An 18,646-nucleotide genomic window follows, 5' to 3' on the forward strand; every position below is an offset into this window, starting at 1 on the left:
TACACTACATACATTACATATACACTCATACACTACATATACACTCATACACTACATATACACTCATACACTACATATACACTCATACACTACATATACACTCATAAACTACATATACACTCATAAACTACATATACACTACATACATTACATATACACTCATACACTACATACATTACATATACACTCATACACTACATATACACTCATACACTACATATACACTACATACATTACATATACACTCATACACTACATATACACTCATAAACTACATATACACTACATACATTACATATACACTCATACACTGCATATACACTACATACATTACATATACACTCATACACTACATATACACTCATACACACTCATACACTGCATATACACTACATACACTACATATACACTCATACGCTACATATACACTCATACGCTACATATACACTCATATGCTACATATACACTCATATGCTACATATACACTACATACACTACATATACCACAGACTCATACACTACATACATTACATATACACTCTCATACACTACATATACACTCATACACTCATATACTACATACACATACACTACATATACACTCATATACTACATACTCATACACTCATATACTACATACACATACACTACATATACACTCATATACTACATACTCATACACTACATATACACTCATACATTACATATACACTCATATACACACACTACATATACACTCATACACTACATATACACTCCATATACACTCATACACTACATATACACTCATACACTACATATACTCATATACTACATACACTATATACGCTAAATATACACCCATACACTACATATAAACCCATACACTACATACTCATACGCTACACACCCATACGCTACATACCCATACTCTCAGGACTGTCCTCTACCTTTTTGCTCAGTGATGAGATGCTGTACTATGACATCGGTCATGCAGTCCCTGAAGGCGTATCTGTCCTTGTAGAGTCCGTGCACTGTGCTGAAAATCAGCTGGTAGAAAGCAAGTGTTCCGTCTTGACATCCAATGACCTGAACCATAACACACACATAGGGTTAATAACTTTAGCACAACCCTACTCCGATTCTCACCCAGATATCGCTTACTCAGACTTACCACATAGTTTGAATCCGGTTTAACTTTGCATGTCCACACCCAGGAGTTCTGCTCCCCGATAGTGCCCAGCCGTACCCCATCTTTTGTGAACAGAGACACCTGCCGGTCAGAGCCGCTCAGGATAATATATTCACCTTTAGAGAAGTAGCTGATACAGCAGGGATCACAGCCCAGAGATCTGTCCTTCCCAACCTACAACACACATGAGAATAGATGAAATGCTAATACCACTTTACTAGATCAGATGATGGGCTATAAAAAACAGGTAATTCCTTTAATTCAGAATCAATGCAACCTGATAAATGCCGGATTATCAAACATTCCAGATAATTAGAGATTTATAAATAAGTATATAAAACGTATTGTAAGGGTAGAGAACCTTCAGAAAAATAGTCCTCGTAGAGCAATTATTTGTCTAATTTTTGCAAAGAACACCAGGTAGAATTCAACCGAGGATTGCTCTGCTAACATCTGGGTTGGCGATATGGGGTAGGTGTAGGAAATTAGGAAGAGCAATGTGAGGGACAAAAAAATTGATCCTAAGTGGGGTCTGAAGTGGGGTGTAATTAGTCCATGGCAATTCTCATCAGTGCAGCGATACGATAGGCATAAAGATTGGGCAACCTTAGGCCCCTATTAAGTTTGGGTTGATGTAGGACGTTGAATGGTATTCTAGGACGTTCCCCTTTTAGAGATGAACGAGCGATATTGAAAATTGATCTGTTTTTCATCCTTTAGGGGAGAGTGTAAGAGATAGAGAAGACGGGGGAACTGCACTGCAATTTAACAAGGTGGGTCCTGCAAACAGATGAAAGTGGGAGGTTTTGCCAAACTGCTAGTGTAGTTTCTAAGGATGATATATAGGGTGTCATATTGGCCCCATAGAGTCACATAGGTGATTTAGTGAGAAGTGCTCTCAGGTAGGTCATAGAAGATCCCCATTGAATTGGAAAGAAGCAGGTCCACATCAATTTTTCGGGGCCTCTGTTCTATCTAAAGTCTATGTGTATCCAGAAAGATTACCAAGGTCTTAGAGGTCACGTAACAGGGTCTGGAGGGTAGTAATTGGATTTTTGACAATGAGCAGAATGTCATTGAAATGGCGTACTAATACTTTAGACTGGAGACAGAGATTGAGGGTGAGCGGCGTTCGTGGGGGCTGTAAGTGGCAAAGGATTGGGTATAGGAAGAGGTTAAATAGCAAGGCTGATAGTGGACAGCCCTGTGGCATGGCTCTAAAAATTATGAAGGGTCTATTCACACCTGCGACAGAGGCACCGCCCCAGATCCGGCAGAGATTACTGGAAACCATAGCATAGCATGCTGCGTTGTTTCCGGTAAAACCATGGACACCCCGACAGAAAGCCATTAAGGGTGTCCATGGTGCCACGGAACCATTGCTTCTAGTTTTCCTTTGTTCTGCACCCCTGACAGAGCAATGGAAAGCCCTGACGCAGGTGTGAACATAGCCTGAGGAGAGTTATATCCATTGACTGGAAGTGTGGTCCGGGGCTGCCTGGATGTGATGAAGAAGTTTGCAGAAGGTCGGGCCGAACTGTCTGTGGTGTAAAATAGATAGAGTACCCGTTTCTTTTTCAGCTTTGGGTGGAGAAAGCTTTTTAATTTTGCACTCAGGTAATGAAATATATTTATAAATGTTCAACTCGAGAATCTGATAGGAACCAAGCGAGACGTCCAGGTCGTACCTGCTTGCCGCTGAGCTGATAAAAGGATAACTTCTGTCCCCAATCCGCCACCGCCAAGATGTCATTGTTCTCGTCTCTGATGTAAGAGGAAAGACTTGAATCATTAAGATGTATACAGATGTACTGGAAACTCGCATGCCCTAAACACCCTCTGAATACAATGTAGATTAGGAGTAAACAAGGGCTATGATCAAAAATCTATTTAACGTGGATTCCAACGGCAAAACTTACTTTGAAGGATTCCAGAAGATGGACCAGATCGGTGACAAAGATCCTCCAGGTCGCTCAATTTTTACTTTCTCCTCGCCATTCTTGTTCCTTATGCTTACGACTCCATTGAACATCCCCAGGGCAAGATACTGTCCATCATTTGTCCAGCTTGTAATGAAGCAAAGAACTATGGTATATAACAGACTGTGGGGAGGGGGGGGGGGGATCGTGTAATAAAGGACAGCGGGGGTTACAACAGACTGTCAAGTTAAAGGGGGCCATACACCTTCAATAGCTGATGTCCGAAAGCTCGTTCAGCTTCCTACATGAGGCACATTTCTTCTTTATTACTGCCCCCTAGTGTTAGAAATCTTTTTTTTCCCAAAACTAAGAAACCTAAAAAGCAGCAATCATTTTTGGGCTAATATTGAAGGGATATTATGAGACGTCACAGCGTTGGACGCAGTTTGTTAATATCCTGATGATAAGTGGCTCTGTACTCCGGCCTCTTACCTGCAGCAGGTGACCTTACTGCTCACTTTGTGTTTGGAAACGGACTTCTGCTCTGGAGACCAAAGACCTAATTAAAAAAAAAAAATAATATTCTTATAGGTAAACCTGATTCTTCAAGATAATCTTACAAAACAGAAGTTTTCCTCCACTATGAAAGCTGAAATATCCAATAGATGATCTGATTGAAGAGAGAGGAATACATCTCTACATGCATTGCTCTGTCTGATAGAAGGATTTGGGATGTCATGAGGTCTCACCAGGAACTCACCGAAATCACTGGAGGAACAGGATGCCAGCTGATGGGTGACCGGGTTGTAAGATACACACTGGATGGAATCATTGTGTCTGAAGATTGCAAAGAAGTCACTCCATTATAGTAACAATTACAACATTTCTAGTCATGTCAAATTCTAGCAAGACGTCATTTTGGGGAATTCAAACCGAACATAAATTTTCTTATAGGGTTAACTCTACTTACGTATATTTCAAAATTCCTTCCAGTTTGGAGGTCCATATGATGACACTTTTATCAGCAGATCCCGAGGCAAATCTTTTTCCTGAAATGACCAAAGGTTCGGGTATGTTCACACGAGGGCGTCCGTAACGGCTGAAATTACGGGGATGTTTCAGCCTGAAAACATCCCCGTAATTTCAGCCGTAACGGTATGTGCAGGCGCTTGAACGCCGCGTCCATTACGGGCGTAATTAGCGCTGCTATTCATTGGAGTCAATGAATAACGGCTCCAATTACGGCCAAAGAAGTGACAGGTCACTTCTTTGACGCGGGCGTCTATTTACGCGCCGTCTTTTGACAGCGGCGCGTAAATTACGCCTCGTGTGAACAGACAAACGTCTGCCCATTGCTTTCAATGGGCAGATGTTTGTCAGCGCTAGTGAGGCGCTATATTCGGACGTAAAAAACGCCCGAATTACGTCCGTAAATAGGCCGTGTGAACATACCCTTATAATGAGAGGACAAAAAGTCAACAAGAAAGAGAAACCCCAAATATGGCGCATTGTACAATAACAATACGCAGTACAAGTCGGAGAAAAATAGGACTCTAAAAACTGCGCTGAACTTTCATAGCGCTGTGAAATGTAAAAAACACAAAGAAAAAAAAATCACTTAAGGTTTATGTAATTGTGCAGCTACCAATGTGGAATTTGTGATGAATGTTCGGTGCAACATTCTGAGATTATTACAGATCTCACTTTAAATAGGGATCTGCAGATTTACCATCTTTGGCGTACGCCACAGAGTAGACCATGTCCTTGTGTCCCTTCAATGGCTGAAGTAAAGTCCCGTCTGATGTATCATAAACCTGAAAAGAAAAAATTTAAGTTTTGAAGGAAGTGAAATGTCAATGATAAGCTCAGACTTCTTCCTCCATACTTTACACTGCATCTTTGCTTTTTTAAATTGGGTGCTGTGTTACATCAAATACAGAATGATTATAAACTAAAAGCCGCGAGAAAAAAAAGATCAGGGAACTGCAGAACATAGACTGAGGGGAGGAGCCTCAATAAAGGGGAGGAGCATGGAATTTGCCTTGAGACCTATTCGCACATACGCATTAGTATATATCACATTGTAAAGACGTTACTTACTAGCACTTTGTTTCCTGCGGCCACGATCAGCTGAGTCCCATCAGGCTTAAAAGCAAGGTCATAAATACTGCAAAATAAGAGAAAACTTTATTATTCATCCTTGTCATTCGTTGTGTGCAGCCATGTGGACGCAGGAATAACACGTATGACATCTGTATGTACGCCTGCAGTCATATGTGTCCTCAGAACATGAGAATCCAGAGGTGTCAACTATTACCTGCTGGATGTTGTAGTTTCCCCACAGCTGGAGAGCGCAGGTTGCATCACGCTATCCTGCCGAGCTCCACCTGACCTACAACACTTCTCAATGCTGAGAGCTGGAGCACCGTGCACTTCTGCACCCCAGGCATTTCACCCCGGTCACCTCTCCGGACATGACGGTTTAAGTAAATACTTGTATTCCCCATGAAATCACAATTCTGGAACATATTTTCTTAGGAACTCTACATTGTGCCATTCCTCTGTTATACCTCCTGGAAATGTATGAATAAAATAATAACTGGGTGTTATAATTTCCCTTGTCAGTCTCACTCTCTGTCACCGCTGATTGGACATGGTCAGTTTCTGTAAGGACACATCCCCAACGGCAACGCCCAGTTGTCAACTTATTCATACATTTCTAGAAGGAATAACAGAGGAACTGCACAATTTAGAGTTCTAAGAAATGATTATCAACAACTTTTATTTTGTTGGTAATACAATTCGTTACAAAAACAGACGTGTCAGGAGAGGTGATGGGTCCTTTATAAGGCCTTATTCACACGAACGTGCTATACGTCCGTGATACGTGCGTGATTTTCACGCGCGTCGCACAGACTTATGTAAGTGAATGGGGCCGTTTAGATTGTCCAGTGAATTTCACGCAGCGTATGTGCGCTGCTTAAAACTCACGACATGTCCTATAATTGCCCGGTTTCGCGCAGCACGCACCCATTGAAGTCAATGGGTGCATGCAAATCGCGCACGGCACACGGAAACACTTCCGGGTGCCGCGCGTGATTTGCGCAACAGTAATAAATTAAATGAATCAAAACAGAAAAGCACCATGTGCTGTTTATCAACATAAAACCAGAGTGTCATAATGATGCCGGCTGCGCGAAAATGACACAGCCACGCACCATATGCTGCTGACACACGGACATTTTGCGCGCGCATAACGGACACGTCGTTGTGAATAAGGCCTAAGGCTGGATTTCCACACAGCATTTACTCGTGTTTTCGGTGGCGTTTTTCGCAGCAATTTTTTCCAAAGGTTTTTTTTGCAACCAGATGTTCCTTTGAAGTCTTTAGTAAAATATTGTAAAGCCTAAATACATAGCGTTTTGATTTGTGCCGTTGCAGGGCGTTTTTTACATGCGTTTTAAAACAATGACAAAAATGATGTGTGAAGAAGGCCAAAGGCCATGTTCACACGGAGGATTTTTACTGAGTCTCCCCGCCAGAAATCCAACCCTCAGTTTCTGCCGTGGCTTTGCAGTAAAAACTATCGCTTTTCTGCGCACAGATTAGCCCCGGTCAATAACACGTCACTTCTTTTTTTTTTTTAGCAACGTGGTTTTGAATTCCGCATCATATGAGTAACGGGGTGTTTTTTCATTGAAAATAATTGGAGGCACTTTACGATTGGAATTCACGCGAATTTCGATGCGGAAAATCTGTCAAATAGGTGTAAATTTTCCTGTGTGTAAACATAGCCTAAAGGGGTTTTCCACTTTTATAAAAGTTCTGCAGCTTTCTAATCTACTTTGTATTTCAAGATCTCTACTTTTTTCAGTGAATGAGAACATTCTTGTTTACATCCAGAGGCTGAAAACCTGTTCAGACCAGAGAGGGTTTGTTTCACTTGTATTCAGTCTAGACCGGGGGTCAGCAGCCTGCAGGACTGGAGCCACAGCCGGCACAAGGGACATGGTCTCCCGCACACTTCCCTCTTGCGGTGTCTAGTGCCGTTGTGTGCTTAGCGGCACTGAACACAGGATAAGAGTCCGGCGCTTCATTATGTGCTTGGCGGCGCTGATCATCAGGTTAAAGAGCAGTGGGTTTATCTCCGCTGAACACTTTGCAAGTGCACAATGCAGCACTACTTTCTCTCCTGGTGATCACCGCCGCAAGGATGTAGTTCAGTTACCACTCTTTTAACTGAAAAAAGTTAGCAAAAGTTGGCAGCTCTCTCTCCTATGTGCAGCCCCCCCAAGCTGGTGTTCAGTAGCCGCGGTCTCTCCTAAGTGCACCCAAGCAGCTGTTCAGTAGTTGCAGTGTCTCCTGTGTGCAGTTTCCTGACCCCTAGCTGGTGTTCAGTAGTCGTGGTTTCTCTTAAATGGGTTTTCCCATGAAGGACATTTATGACATATCCACAGGATATGTCATAAATGTCATCGAGATGCAGGTCCCACCTCCGGGCCCGCACCTATCTCTAGAACGGGGCCCCCTAAACCCTGTTCTAGGTTTTTGTGCTTCCACTTCCTGATTACATGGTCGGGAGTTACGGAAACAGCGTAACTCGCTGAGCTACGCTGTTTCCGTAAGTCCGATAGAATTGAATAGTAGTTACGGAAATAGCGTAGCTCGCATGCTACGCTGTTTCCATAACTCCCGACCATGTAATCAGGGCCGGGAGTCAGCGTGAGCTAGAATGGGCATTAGGGGTCCCCAGTCTAAAGACAGGTGCTCGCATCTATCCTGTGAATATGTCATAAATGTCCCTCATGGGAAAACCCCTTTAAGTGCACCCCTTCCCAGTTGGTGTTCAGTAGCCTGGGTCACCCGGTCAAAGCAGGTCAGGGACAAGGGTCACACTGAAAAGTTTGGTTTATGTCACATACATAGTAACCGTTTATTTTATATGACTTTCATGTTTGCATGGCACACTGTGTACTTCACCATTGATTTTTTATTTTTTTTTATCGGCACGCCATACAAAAAAAGTTTGCCTACCCCTGGTCTAGACAATCCTCTGTGAGCTAAACAGCCTGGACTCCAGACTGATACAATGTATCAGTGCAGGTAAAATGTAACAAAGATCAGGACAGGAGAGAGATTTGTACTGCTGATATGTTTGGCTCACAGAAGATTGTAACAAATCCTCTGTGAGAAGTATTAGGTCTGTACAGGTTTTCAGTTAGAATGTTACCATTCACTAACTGCAAGCAGAGATATTGAAAACACAAAGGAATGGAAACACAAAGTAATTTAGAAAGTTGCTAAACTTTCCATCATTCAAACATTCAGCTTTATTGACAGGGAACTGGATTGGCCCTTCATACACATTGACACCCCAATCTCTAGGGACAGTGTGCCTATGTATCTAAGCCTATGATGTTGGATACATCTTAGGGTATTCTATGCTTGAACTCAGACCAATTAGTTCCAGTTTCTGGAAGCCAATTTCCTAGTTGCTATGCACCTATCGACCCCCAGTAACCGATTACTATGCAGTCTTGGCCCCTAGTACCTGGTAACTATGCATCTCTGAGGGCCCATTTTCTGGTTGCTACGCACATTTAAACGCTTGGTAACCACTTACTATGCAGTCTTAGACACCCAGTACCTGGTTGCTATGCATCTCTTATAGCCCATTTTCTGGTTACTATGCACTTTTAGACCCTTGGTAACCGTTTACTATGCAGTCTTGAACCCCCAGTACCTGGTTGCTATGCATCTCTGAGAGCCCAGTTTCTGGTTGCCATGCACTTCTAGACCCCAAACACCCGGTTACTATGCACTTTTACAGTCCAAGCTGTCGGTTGCTAAGCACTTCCACCTCCCCAGTCCCTCTGCGGCTCTTTCCCCAGGACCGCGGCCTCCTTACCACTGCTCCACCTTATCCCTGTCATGGACTTTATCCACCCAGGTGGGTACGGCCCTCATAGCTCCGGTTTTCTGGGATTCCGGTATCGTTATTGACGTTCACCGGACTCCAGAGTTGCCACAACAGCTAGACGGGAGATTTCCATACCAGGCCACGCCTCTGGTCCTAGCTCGCACAGCGCATGCGCCTGATAGACAGGTATGTTTTGAGCTTGCGCAGTGGGAGCGTTCGATGAAGTCACATGACCCCTGCAGAGATCCAACATGGCCGCCCCCGTGCAGGACAGGTGATTACATGCTGGGAGTCGGGAATGATTATTTTGAGAGAGGAAACGGTGGTAGGATCAGTGTGCAGGAAGACGATGTGGTGCAGGCAGTTTTATATAAAAGTCCCTTTTGACTGACATCTCCAAAGTCCTGCATTTTCCTTTTGGATAGTGTACAACTGTAAGCAATTATTAAAGTGGAAGAAAGTAGAAGTAAACACAAATACTAGTAAAGTTACCTTACTATGGGGGTATATTTTGATGCTGGGGGCTGGAATAATGGGATTTAAAGGGGTTTTCTAGCTTGATGTATATAAAGCATAATAATTTGTATAATGTAAAGCTCTAGAACTTTCTAATAGACAGAGTTTTAATTCATCATCATTTTCTAGATCCCTGCTTGCAGTCTTTGAACAGGAACATTCGTGTGCACATCTATAGGCTGAAAACCTGTTCAGAGCTGATACTTCTCACAGCTGAGTGTTTGCTACAATTGTATCCAGTCTAGACAATCTTCTGTGAGCTACATATATCCGCCACACAAATCTTTCTCCTGTCCTGATAGTTTGTTACAATGTATTAGTGCAGGTAAAATGCATCAGTCTGGAGACTGTTTGGCTCACAGAAGATTGTCTAGACTGGACGCAATTGTAACAAACCCTCAGCTGTGAATAGTATTGGGTTATAATGGGATGTTCCTATTCACTTACCGTAAGTAGAAATATTGTGTATGGTGAGAAACTAAAATGTAAAGTATTTGTCCTATAAGTGCATATAACTATCATAGAGGATGATCCCTTCTCAGGACCCCCACCTATCAGCCAGAGCGGATATCCAAATTTGTCAAATCGAATAATAATATAATTCAAACATAGTAACTATTGTGACAGGAATCCGCGTACATCCAGATTTTACACGTATACCAGGATCACAATACTTTGTGTAATATTTTCACTATTTCTATACCTTACAATGATCTTGTACATATAAGGGCTCGTCCACACGTAGCGGAATTGCTGCATATTTTCCGTCCGGAATTGCGGAAAATATGCAGCAAAGTGGGTGAGGTTTAACAAATCTCATCCACACGCTGCGCAAAATTTCCGAGCAGAAATTGACCTGCGGTGCGTATTTTTCGTACATGTCAATTCCTGCTGCGGAAAGTGTCTGAATTGCTGCGTTTTTCAGAGGAGATGTCACCATGTCCCAGCATTGAGAAAAACGCCGCAAAATCCGCACCATTTTCTACAGTAAAAAACGTAGGAAATGGTGCGGTTTTTCTGCAGTGGAATGTCTGCTAGTTTTAACGGAAATGCTGCAGCAATTCCGTTACATGTGGACGAGCCCTAAAGCTGCTCTTGGGTTTATCCAATGTCATCTCCTGTTTTTCTCCCAGGGAACAAGGTGCTGATCCTAAGGAAGCCGACGTTCTGTATTCGCAGGAGTCTACATTGAATACTTGCATTGCTACAGAATTACCTCGAGATGAAGACAATAACAAGGATTCAGGTCCTGATGTCCCGGAAACACTCCCCGAAGGCTGGAAAAAAGTCATAACACAGAGGCGGTGCGGGAAAACAGCCGGAAAATACGATGTATTATTTGTGAGGTCAGTCATGTACAACACGTGTGTCATTCGTCTAAACTTGCAGCTGTGTATGACAACACCACTATATATATCGAAGACCGCATATCTGTAAGACTACGACCCCTATAGCTACGCTACTGGTTAGGATTAGATACATTCTCAGCAGACAGTATCACACAATAGGCGTAGATACTGGGCCCAAGCAGACAGTATCGCACATGATAGGCTTAGATACAAGGCCCCAGCAGTTAGTATTACATGTGACAGGCTTAGATACAGGGCCCCAGCAGGCAGTATCACACATGATAGGATAACATATATATCACAGCAGATAGTATCACACATGATGGGCTTAGATACAAGGCCCCAGCAGTCCGTATCGCACTTCATAAGATTATACTTACCCTCCCCGCTCCTGAATCGGGTCCTCTTCAGGTGCAGCACTGAATACTGATGCCATTCAGCGTCACATTGTTATATGTGCCGCCAAACAACGTTATGATGCTGAACGGTGTCGGGACCCAGTGCTCGGCGAGTGGAGAACCCGATTCCGGAGCGAGGAGGGTAAGTATACTGTTACTCTATTAACAGGGGCGGGTGTAGTTTACTACATAGGCCCCAGTTACTACAGTAACTGAGTGTGTGGACAGACATGTGTAGGGGTCATGGGCCCCCCTAGTTTCAGGGTCAGGTCGCAACCTAGACCGCTGCAACCCCTATGGCTAAGCCACTGTGCTGCGAATATTTTTGTAAGTGATTGGTGTTGGTTAAAATGCAGGCCCACCACTCTATGCCAGACTATCAGGTCATTTTCCGTTAATCTGGCATGAGACTATTTTTGGTGTTTGCAAAAGTAGCGCCAATTTCCACACCATTGATTGCCACATTAAGGAACTTCCATTGTATTTGAGTAATAATACATTTTGTATTCCTTTGTATGTTCCTAGCCCCCTCGGGACCAAACTCCGATCAAAATGTGCTCTTGTAAAATATCTCAACACCAATCACGTTAAGATGAAATTAGAAGAATTCGATTTTTCTGCTCCACCTCGGAAGCAATTAACAAAGTGGGAAAGGAAAAGGGTGACCGAGGGAACTGCAGCAGCAAGTAAGACTAAAGAGAATGGTGATGATCCTTCGGTCATCGAATCTCCACCAACTGAACATGGGACTGAGGGTTTATGTGATACCGGGAAGGTGCAGGATGCGGAAGACTATTTATTTACTGCGGGCGACAAGGAAAATAATGTCAACACGAAAAAAGATGGTGGAAGGAAAAGGGTAAGAAGTCTCAGAATTGCATCGGAAAGAGGGCTGAAATATACTGACCGAGTCAAACGACCAAGGAAGCGTTCAACGTCTAAGCAGGAGGTTCAGACTAAACTGAAGAAATACAATCAAAGAACTAACTTAAAAAAAAGAAACGGGGAAAGGGAAGTGGATTTGATAAATGACACACAATTACCAGTGCCCAGTGACTCTCAAAAAATAGAGAAGTCTGTAGACCAGTCTAAAACGGAAATAAAAGAGACAACACCAGACCAGTCAATATCCTGTACTTTACAGCAGCCTACTGACATTGAGGAGGAGGAAACAGCAAGTGATTGCCACCAGGATAATAGTGACCCAGATCCCATCCCAAGATCACAGGTGGAAAAGAGAAAGACCAGCCCATATTTTTCCAAAAAAGCCTTAAGTGAAGGTTTGTGTTGGTTGAAAGTATTTCTTCCTGATGTTTTATGTAAAAACAGATTTGGTATAATACGTCCAATAATAGAAAATCAAAAGGGATTGTCCAATTCTGGGGAACCACCAGGATAGTGAGTGCAGCTCTGGAGTATAATACAGGATGTAATTTAGGATCAGTACAGGATAAGTAATGTATGTACACAGTGACTCCACCAGAAGAATAGTGAGTGCAGCTCTGGAGTATAATACAGGGTGTAACTCAGGAACAGTACAGGATAAGTAATGTAATGTATGTACACAGTGACTCCACCAGCAGAATAGTGAGTGCAGCTCTGGAGTATAATACAGGATGTAACTCCGGATCAGTACAGGATAAGTAATGTAATGTATGTACACAGTGACTCCACCAGCAGAATAGTGAGTGCAGCTCTGGAGTATAATACAGGATGTAACTCAGGATCAGTACAGGATAATAATGTAATGTAGGTACACAGTGACTCCACCAGCAGAATAGTGAGTGCAGCTCTGGAGTATAATACAGGCTGTAACTCAGGATCAGTACAGGATAAGTAATGTAATGTATGTACACAGTGACTCCACCTGCAGAATAGTGAGTGCAGCTCTGGAGTATAATACAGGATATAACTCAGGATCAGTACATGATATGTAATGTAATGTATGTACACAGTGACTCCACCAGCAGAATAGTGAGTGCAGCTCTGGAGTATAATACAGGATATAACTCAGGATCAGTACATGATATGTAATGTAATGTATGTACACAGTGACTCCACCAGCAGAATAGTGACTGCAGCTCTGGAGTATAATACAGGATGTAACTCAGGATCAGTACAGGATAAGTTATGTAATGTATGTACACAGTGACTCCGCCAGCAGAATAGTGAGTGCAGCTCTGGAGTATAATACAGGATGTAACTCAGGATCAGTACAGGATAAGTAATGTAATGTATGTACACAGTGACTCCACCAGCAGAATAGTGAGTGCAGCTCTGGAGTATGATACAGGATGTAACTCAGGAACAGTACAGGATAAGTAATGTAATGTATGTACACAGTGACTCCACCAGCAGAATAGTGAGTGCAGCTCTGGAGTATAATACAGGATATAACTCAGGATCAGTACATGATATGTAATGTATGTACGCAGTGACTCCACCAGCAGAATAGTGAGTGCAGCTCTGGAGTATAATCTAGGATGTAACTCAGGATCAGTACAGGATAAGTAATTTATGTAAGAAGTTATGTAAAAAGTTTCTTATGTAGTTTAATTCTATACGTAATTTGTAAAATGAAATTCAAAAGTGGATATGTCCTTTAAGAACCCTCTATCAAGTAATGGGCTTGTTAAAGGGCTAGTCTACCTGAGGCCGCTTCTATGCACATGACTAGAGGTAAACTTCCTGATTACACCCTTGTATAGAACGTACACATGCAACAATGCACAGGAGCAATATTTTCAACGGTCAAAATCGCTGTCTACATAAAAAAATCATTGTAGATCTTTTGTAGTGTATGTCCCTTTAACAACCACTGTCCTAATCACAGAACGCTTGATGGATTAGACACGTTTCCTTTTATGCATAAATAATAATAAATACATTTTAGGTTGTATCTAGATTGTAAATACTGAGGTTTTTGCCCTTCCCTTGTAGCTATGGAGCGGCCCCGAAGGAAAGCTTTTTCCAAGTGGACTCCTCCTCGCTCTCCCTTTAATTTAGTCCAAGAAACGCTCTTTCACGACCCCTGGAAGCTTCTCATCGCCACCATCTTCCTGAACAAGACCTCCGGTGAGAACTTGTCACAGTCACATTGTATCAATTACAGACCAGTGCCCCTCAGTCCGGGCAGTCAGGATGGCATCTTACTGTATCTGGGGCCATCAATGTCCCTCTATAGTGCAGGCCTTGTGTCTAAAATACTTGTCCTGAAATAAAAAAAATCCTCAGTGAATATTAGTTTTTGGCTCAACCTCCTCATTGGTCAAATTGACAATATTCTATTTAGCTATTAACCAGTATGTTTGCCAACAGGGGATGTCACCCAGCTTTTCTAGAGCCCTGATTGGAAAATTTGCTAGTTATGCAATGATATTTGCCCCTTCACCATACAACTGCATAATTGGAAAGCGTTGCCGTTCAGGATTCTAGGAAAGCTGGGTAACAACTTCCTCTAGCTGTAATATTACCTGATCCTTTTCCAGAAACTGATACAACTAAAAAAAATCTAGACCGAAGAGGACGACTTATATTTACTTCTTCATAGGAAAAATGGCCATACCTGCCCTGTGGAGTTTCCTAGAGAAGTACCCGACCCCAGAAGTGGCCAGAGCTACAGATTGGAAGGAGATGTCTGCACTTCTGCAGCCCCTCGGACTCTATGAACTCAGAGCAAAGACCATCGTCAGGTTTTCGGGTATTTCTGAGATCAGTCATGATATAATGGGGTCCGGAATTAAAAACCCTTGATAGCTGAGTACGTCCAAAACAACCACAGCGGGGGGGGTCACTTATTAATCAAATCAACCCCTTACAGCGCAGGCTTCACCCACAAGGTACACTTGCTCTTTAACAAAATATGTATATATATTTTTCATGCAGATGAATACCTTACAAAGAAGTGGCGCTATCCGATCGAGCTTCACGGAATTGGAAAATATGGAAACGACTCTTATCGCATCTTCTGTGTGAATGAGTGGAAAGAGGTGCGGACTTGAGGACACAATATGTGAATATGATTATATAATAGTTTCCTGCTTATTTGGGATTGGCAGTTTTTAGATCTCCCCGTTTCTAGGGTGGGGGGTGGGGTATACTGCGCTGATGAGGAAGAGCGTTGTCAATGCTCTAAAACACGTGCATCAGCAGCACAATTCTCTCTCCTGACCTGATAGTTTGCTACAATGTACCAGTGCAGGTAAACGTATCAGCCTGGAGTCCAGATTGTTTAGACAGAATATTGAGTAGATTCGATACAATTGTAGCAAACCGTCAGCTTAAGGCCGGGTTCACACGTAGCGTAAATACTGCAGCATAATACAGTAGCAGCAAAGCGGATCAGATAGGAACAAATCTCATCCACGCGCTGCGTAAATAATGAGCGGAAAAAACGCTCAGAAATTAACCTGCGATGCGTTAATTTAATCCGCAGCATGTCCATTGTATTTGCATAATCGCTGCTTTTTTGTTATCTCATGATCTGCTATTTGTTGCGAGTTTGACCTCCTCATTGCATTCAATGGGGAAAACCGGCAATAAATAGCAGATGTTACAATTTTTGCGATTCTGCCTCAAAAATCGCAACTCAGAAAAAAAATTAGCTTATACTTACCCAGGATTCTGTGCTTCTTCGTTCAAACCGGCCTCCTGGGATGACGTTTCATCCCCTGTGACAGCTGTAGCCAATCACATACTGCAGTGGTTACATGGGTTGAAACGTCATCCCAGGAGGCGGGGCTGCAGGACGACCGAGGGACGCATTTCCATGGCTACGGGTAAGTATGATACTTTTTTTTTTTTCACGTGCAATTTTCCGCAGCGGACATTCCGGTTAAAAAACTTCACCACAACTTGGTGCGGTTTTTCATCCGGAATTCCCTGTGGTGACCATGGCGGATACGCGTATCCGCCCTGTGTGAACATACCCGTAAAACTTATTAAGTCAGGACAGGTTTGTGGGATTAAATAAGAATATTCCCCTTCACTGACAGCAAGTAGTTCAGGAATTGAAACACAAAGTATATTAGAAAGTTTCAGAACTTAACATGATACAATCCTTAGTTACATAAAACACCCATTTAATTAAGCAGGTCTTCCTACGCATGGTGTTTTCAGGGATCACACTAAGGACTTATTCCGACGAACGGCATATACCTCCGTGCAACGCACGTGATTTTCACGCACGGACCTATATTAGTCTATGGGGCCGTGCAGACAGTTGCGTGATTTTTACACAGCGTGAGTCCGCTGCGAAAAACTCACGACATGTCCGTTCTTTGAGCGTATTTCGCGCATCACGCACCCATTGAAGTCAATGGGTGCGTGAAAATCACGGGCACCACACAGAAGCACTTCCGTGGGATGCGCGTGATTCGCGCAACAGCAGTGAAAAGGATGAATGAAAACAGAAAAGCTTGACGTGCTACAAACATACATACAGAGTGTCATAATGATGGCGGCTGCGCGAAAATCACGCAGCCACGCATCATACAGGGATGACACACGCAGCTGTTAAGTACCTTTTGCGCGCACAAAACGCACACGCTCGTCTGAATCCGGCCTAAGGTCGGCGTCTTGATGTTTGATCTAAAGCATATATGGCACTCATTGAAATCAGCCGTCCTTCAAGGTGAGAACCACTCATAGCGACAACTATTTGCTCTGGCTAAAACAGGTGATTCAGTTGGAGGACCCCCCTGTATTAAATCCATGTGCTTTAAGGGTATATTCACATACTTAAAGAGGCTCTGTCACCAGATTTTGCAACCCCTATCTGCTATTGCAGCAGATCGGCGCTGCAATGTAGATTACAGTAACGTTTTTATTTTTAAAAAACGAGCATTTTTGGCCAAGTTATGACCATTTTTGTAATTATGCAAATGAGGCTTGCAAAAGTCCAAGTGGGTGTGTTTAAAAGTAAAAGTCCAAGTGGGCGTGTATTATGTGCGTACATCGGGGCGTTTTTAATACTTTTACTAGCTGGGCGTTGTGTATAGAAGTAACATCCTCTTCTCTTCAGAACGCCCAGCTTCTGACAGTGCAGATCTGTGACGTCACTCACAGGTCCTGCATCATGACGGCCACATCGGCAGCAGAGGCTACAGTTGATTCTGCAGCAGCATCAGCGTTTGCAGGTAAGATCGACTTACCTGCAAACGCTGATGCTGCTGCAGAATCAACTGTAGCCTCTGGTGCCGATGTGGCCGTCACGATGCAGGACCTGTGAGTGACGTCACAGATCTGCACTGTCAGAAGCTGGGCGTTCTGAAGAGAAGAGGATGTTACTTCTCTTCACAGCGCCCAGCTAGTAAAAGTATTAAAAACGCCCCGATGTACGCACCTAATACACGCCCACTTGGACTTTTACTTTTAAACACACCCACTTGGACTTTTGCAAGCCTCATTTGCATAATTACAAAAATGGTCATAACTTGGCCAAAAATGCTCGTTTTTTAAAAATAAAAACGTTACTGTAATCTACATTGCAGCGCCGATCTGCTGCAATAGCAGATAGGGGTTGCAAAATCTGGTGACAGAGCCTCTTTAACAAAAAAACACGGAAAATACTGAGCTGTTTTCAAGGGAAAACGCCCACTGATATTCAGCCGTTTTTTAAGCATCAAGCTTTTTTTTTGCGGCGTTATTTACGGCCGTTTTTGGTGCTGTTTTTCTATTCAGTCAATGAAAAACGGCTCCAAAAACAGTTCAAGAAGTGACATGTACGGTACTTCTTTTTACAGGGCGTTTTTCTTACGTGCCATATTTTTTAAACGGCCGTGTAAAAAATGCCCTGTGGGAACGGAACGCCATTTTTCCCATTGAAATCAATGGGCAGATGTTTGCCGACGCTTTCAAGCCGTATTTTCGGGCGTAATTCAAGGCGTAAAACGCCCGACTTGCGTCCGTAAATAGGGCGTGTGAACATACCCTAACAGAGCACATGGAAAAGGCTTGTCCAAAAAATGTAATCTCTTCAAAGGTACACTGTGGAAAACTGATAAACTGTGCTGTGCCTAAGGGGGCGGAGCATGACACGGATTCTCTCTTTTTGTGTTATTTGCCTGGACTATTCATTTAATCTACAAAAAAATATTTTTTACTGGGCTACATAAGAGATACAACATTGCTTGGCTCTTTATTTTCTGATTTTACGGTGTCATCCAGGTGCATCCAGAAGATCATAAACTGAATAAGTATCACGCCTGGCTGTGGGAGAACAAGGAAACGCTTGGATTAAGCTGAGGATTTTATCACTTTTGCTCCGCTCTTATTGCCGTCAGTCATGCACTTGTCTTGCGTTACCTTTATACATAAATTATTACATTGTCTGTCATTTCTTTGTGCAGTTTTTTAAATTTTGTAACTTTTAT

At 42.9% G+C, this 18,646-nt stretch overlaps 2 protein-coding genes across 2 annotated transcripts in view; one reads left to right on the forward strand and one right to left on the reverse strand.

Moving 5' to 3' along the window:
* The window catches only part of IFT122 (intraflagellar transport 122), a 41,887-nt gene extending 32,704 nt beyond the window's left edge, over positions 1-9,183 (reverse strand). The window contains exons 1-10 of the mRNA XM_075831842.1: positions 8,999-9,183; positions 5,191-5,257; positions 4,820-4,904; positions 4,061-4,139; positions 3,851-3,927; positions 3,583-3,649; positions 3,091-3,237; positions 2,860-2,935; positions 1,154-1,345; positions 930-1,068 (exon numbers count right to left, since the gene is read on the reverse strand). Of these exons, the coding sequence (XP_075687957.1) occupies positions 930-1,068; positions 1,154-1,345; positions 2,860-2,935; positions 3,091-3,237; positions 3,583-3,649; positions 3,851-3,927; positions 4,061-4,139; positions 4,820-4,904; positions 5,191-5,257; positions 8,999-9,057 (988 nt within the window). The 5' untranslated portion in view covers positions 9,058-9,183. The remainder of the gene's footprint in view (positions 1-929; positions 1,069-1,153; positions 1,346-2,859; positions 2,936-3,090; positions 3,238-3,582; positions 3,650-3,850; positions 3,928-4,060; positions 4,140-4,819; positions 4,905-5,190; positions 5,258-8,998) is intronic.
* Positions 9,184-9,188: 5 nt separating this feature from the next.
* On the forward strand, positions 9,189-18,646 carry MBD4 (methyl-CpG binding domain 4, DNA glycosylase). The gene is made up of 7 exons (XM_075831843.1): positions 9,189-9,284; positions 10,660-10,872; positions 11,799-12,553; positions 14,214-14,348; positions 14,824-14,973; positions 15,159-15,262; positions 18,441-18,646. The coding sequence occupies exons 1-7, from the start codon at positions 9,262-9,264 to the stop codon at positions 18,516-18,518; spliced, it is 1,458 nt and encodes a 485-aa protein (XP_075687958.1). The 5' UTR covers positions 9,189-9,261; the 3' UTR covers positions 18,519-18,646.

The sequence above is a fragment of the Rhinoderma darwinii genome, chromosome 7 (assembly GCF_050947455.1).
Source record: "Rhinoderma darwinii isolate aRhiDar2 chromosome 7, aRhiDar2.hap1, whole genome shotgun sequence".
Lineage (NCBI taxonomy): Eukaryota > Metazoa > Chordata > Amphibia > Anura > Rhinodermatidae > Rhinoderma > Rhinoderma darwinii.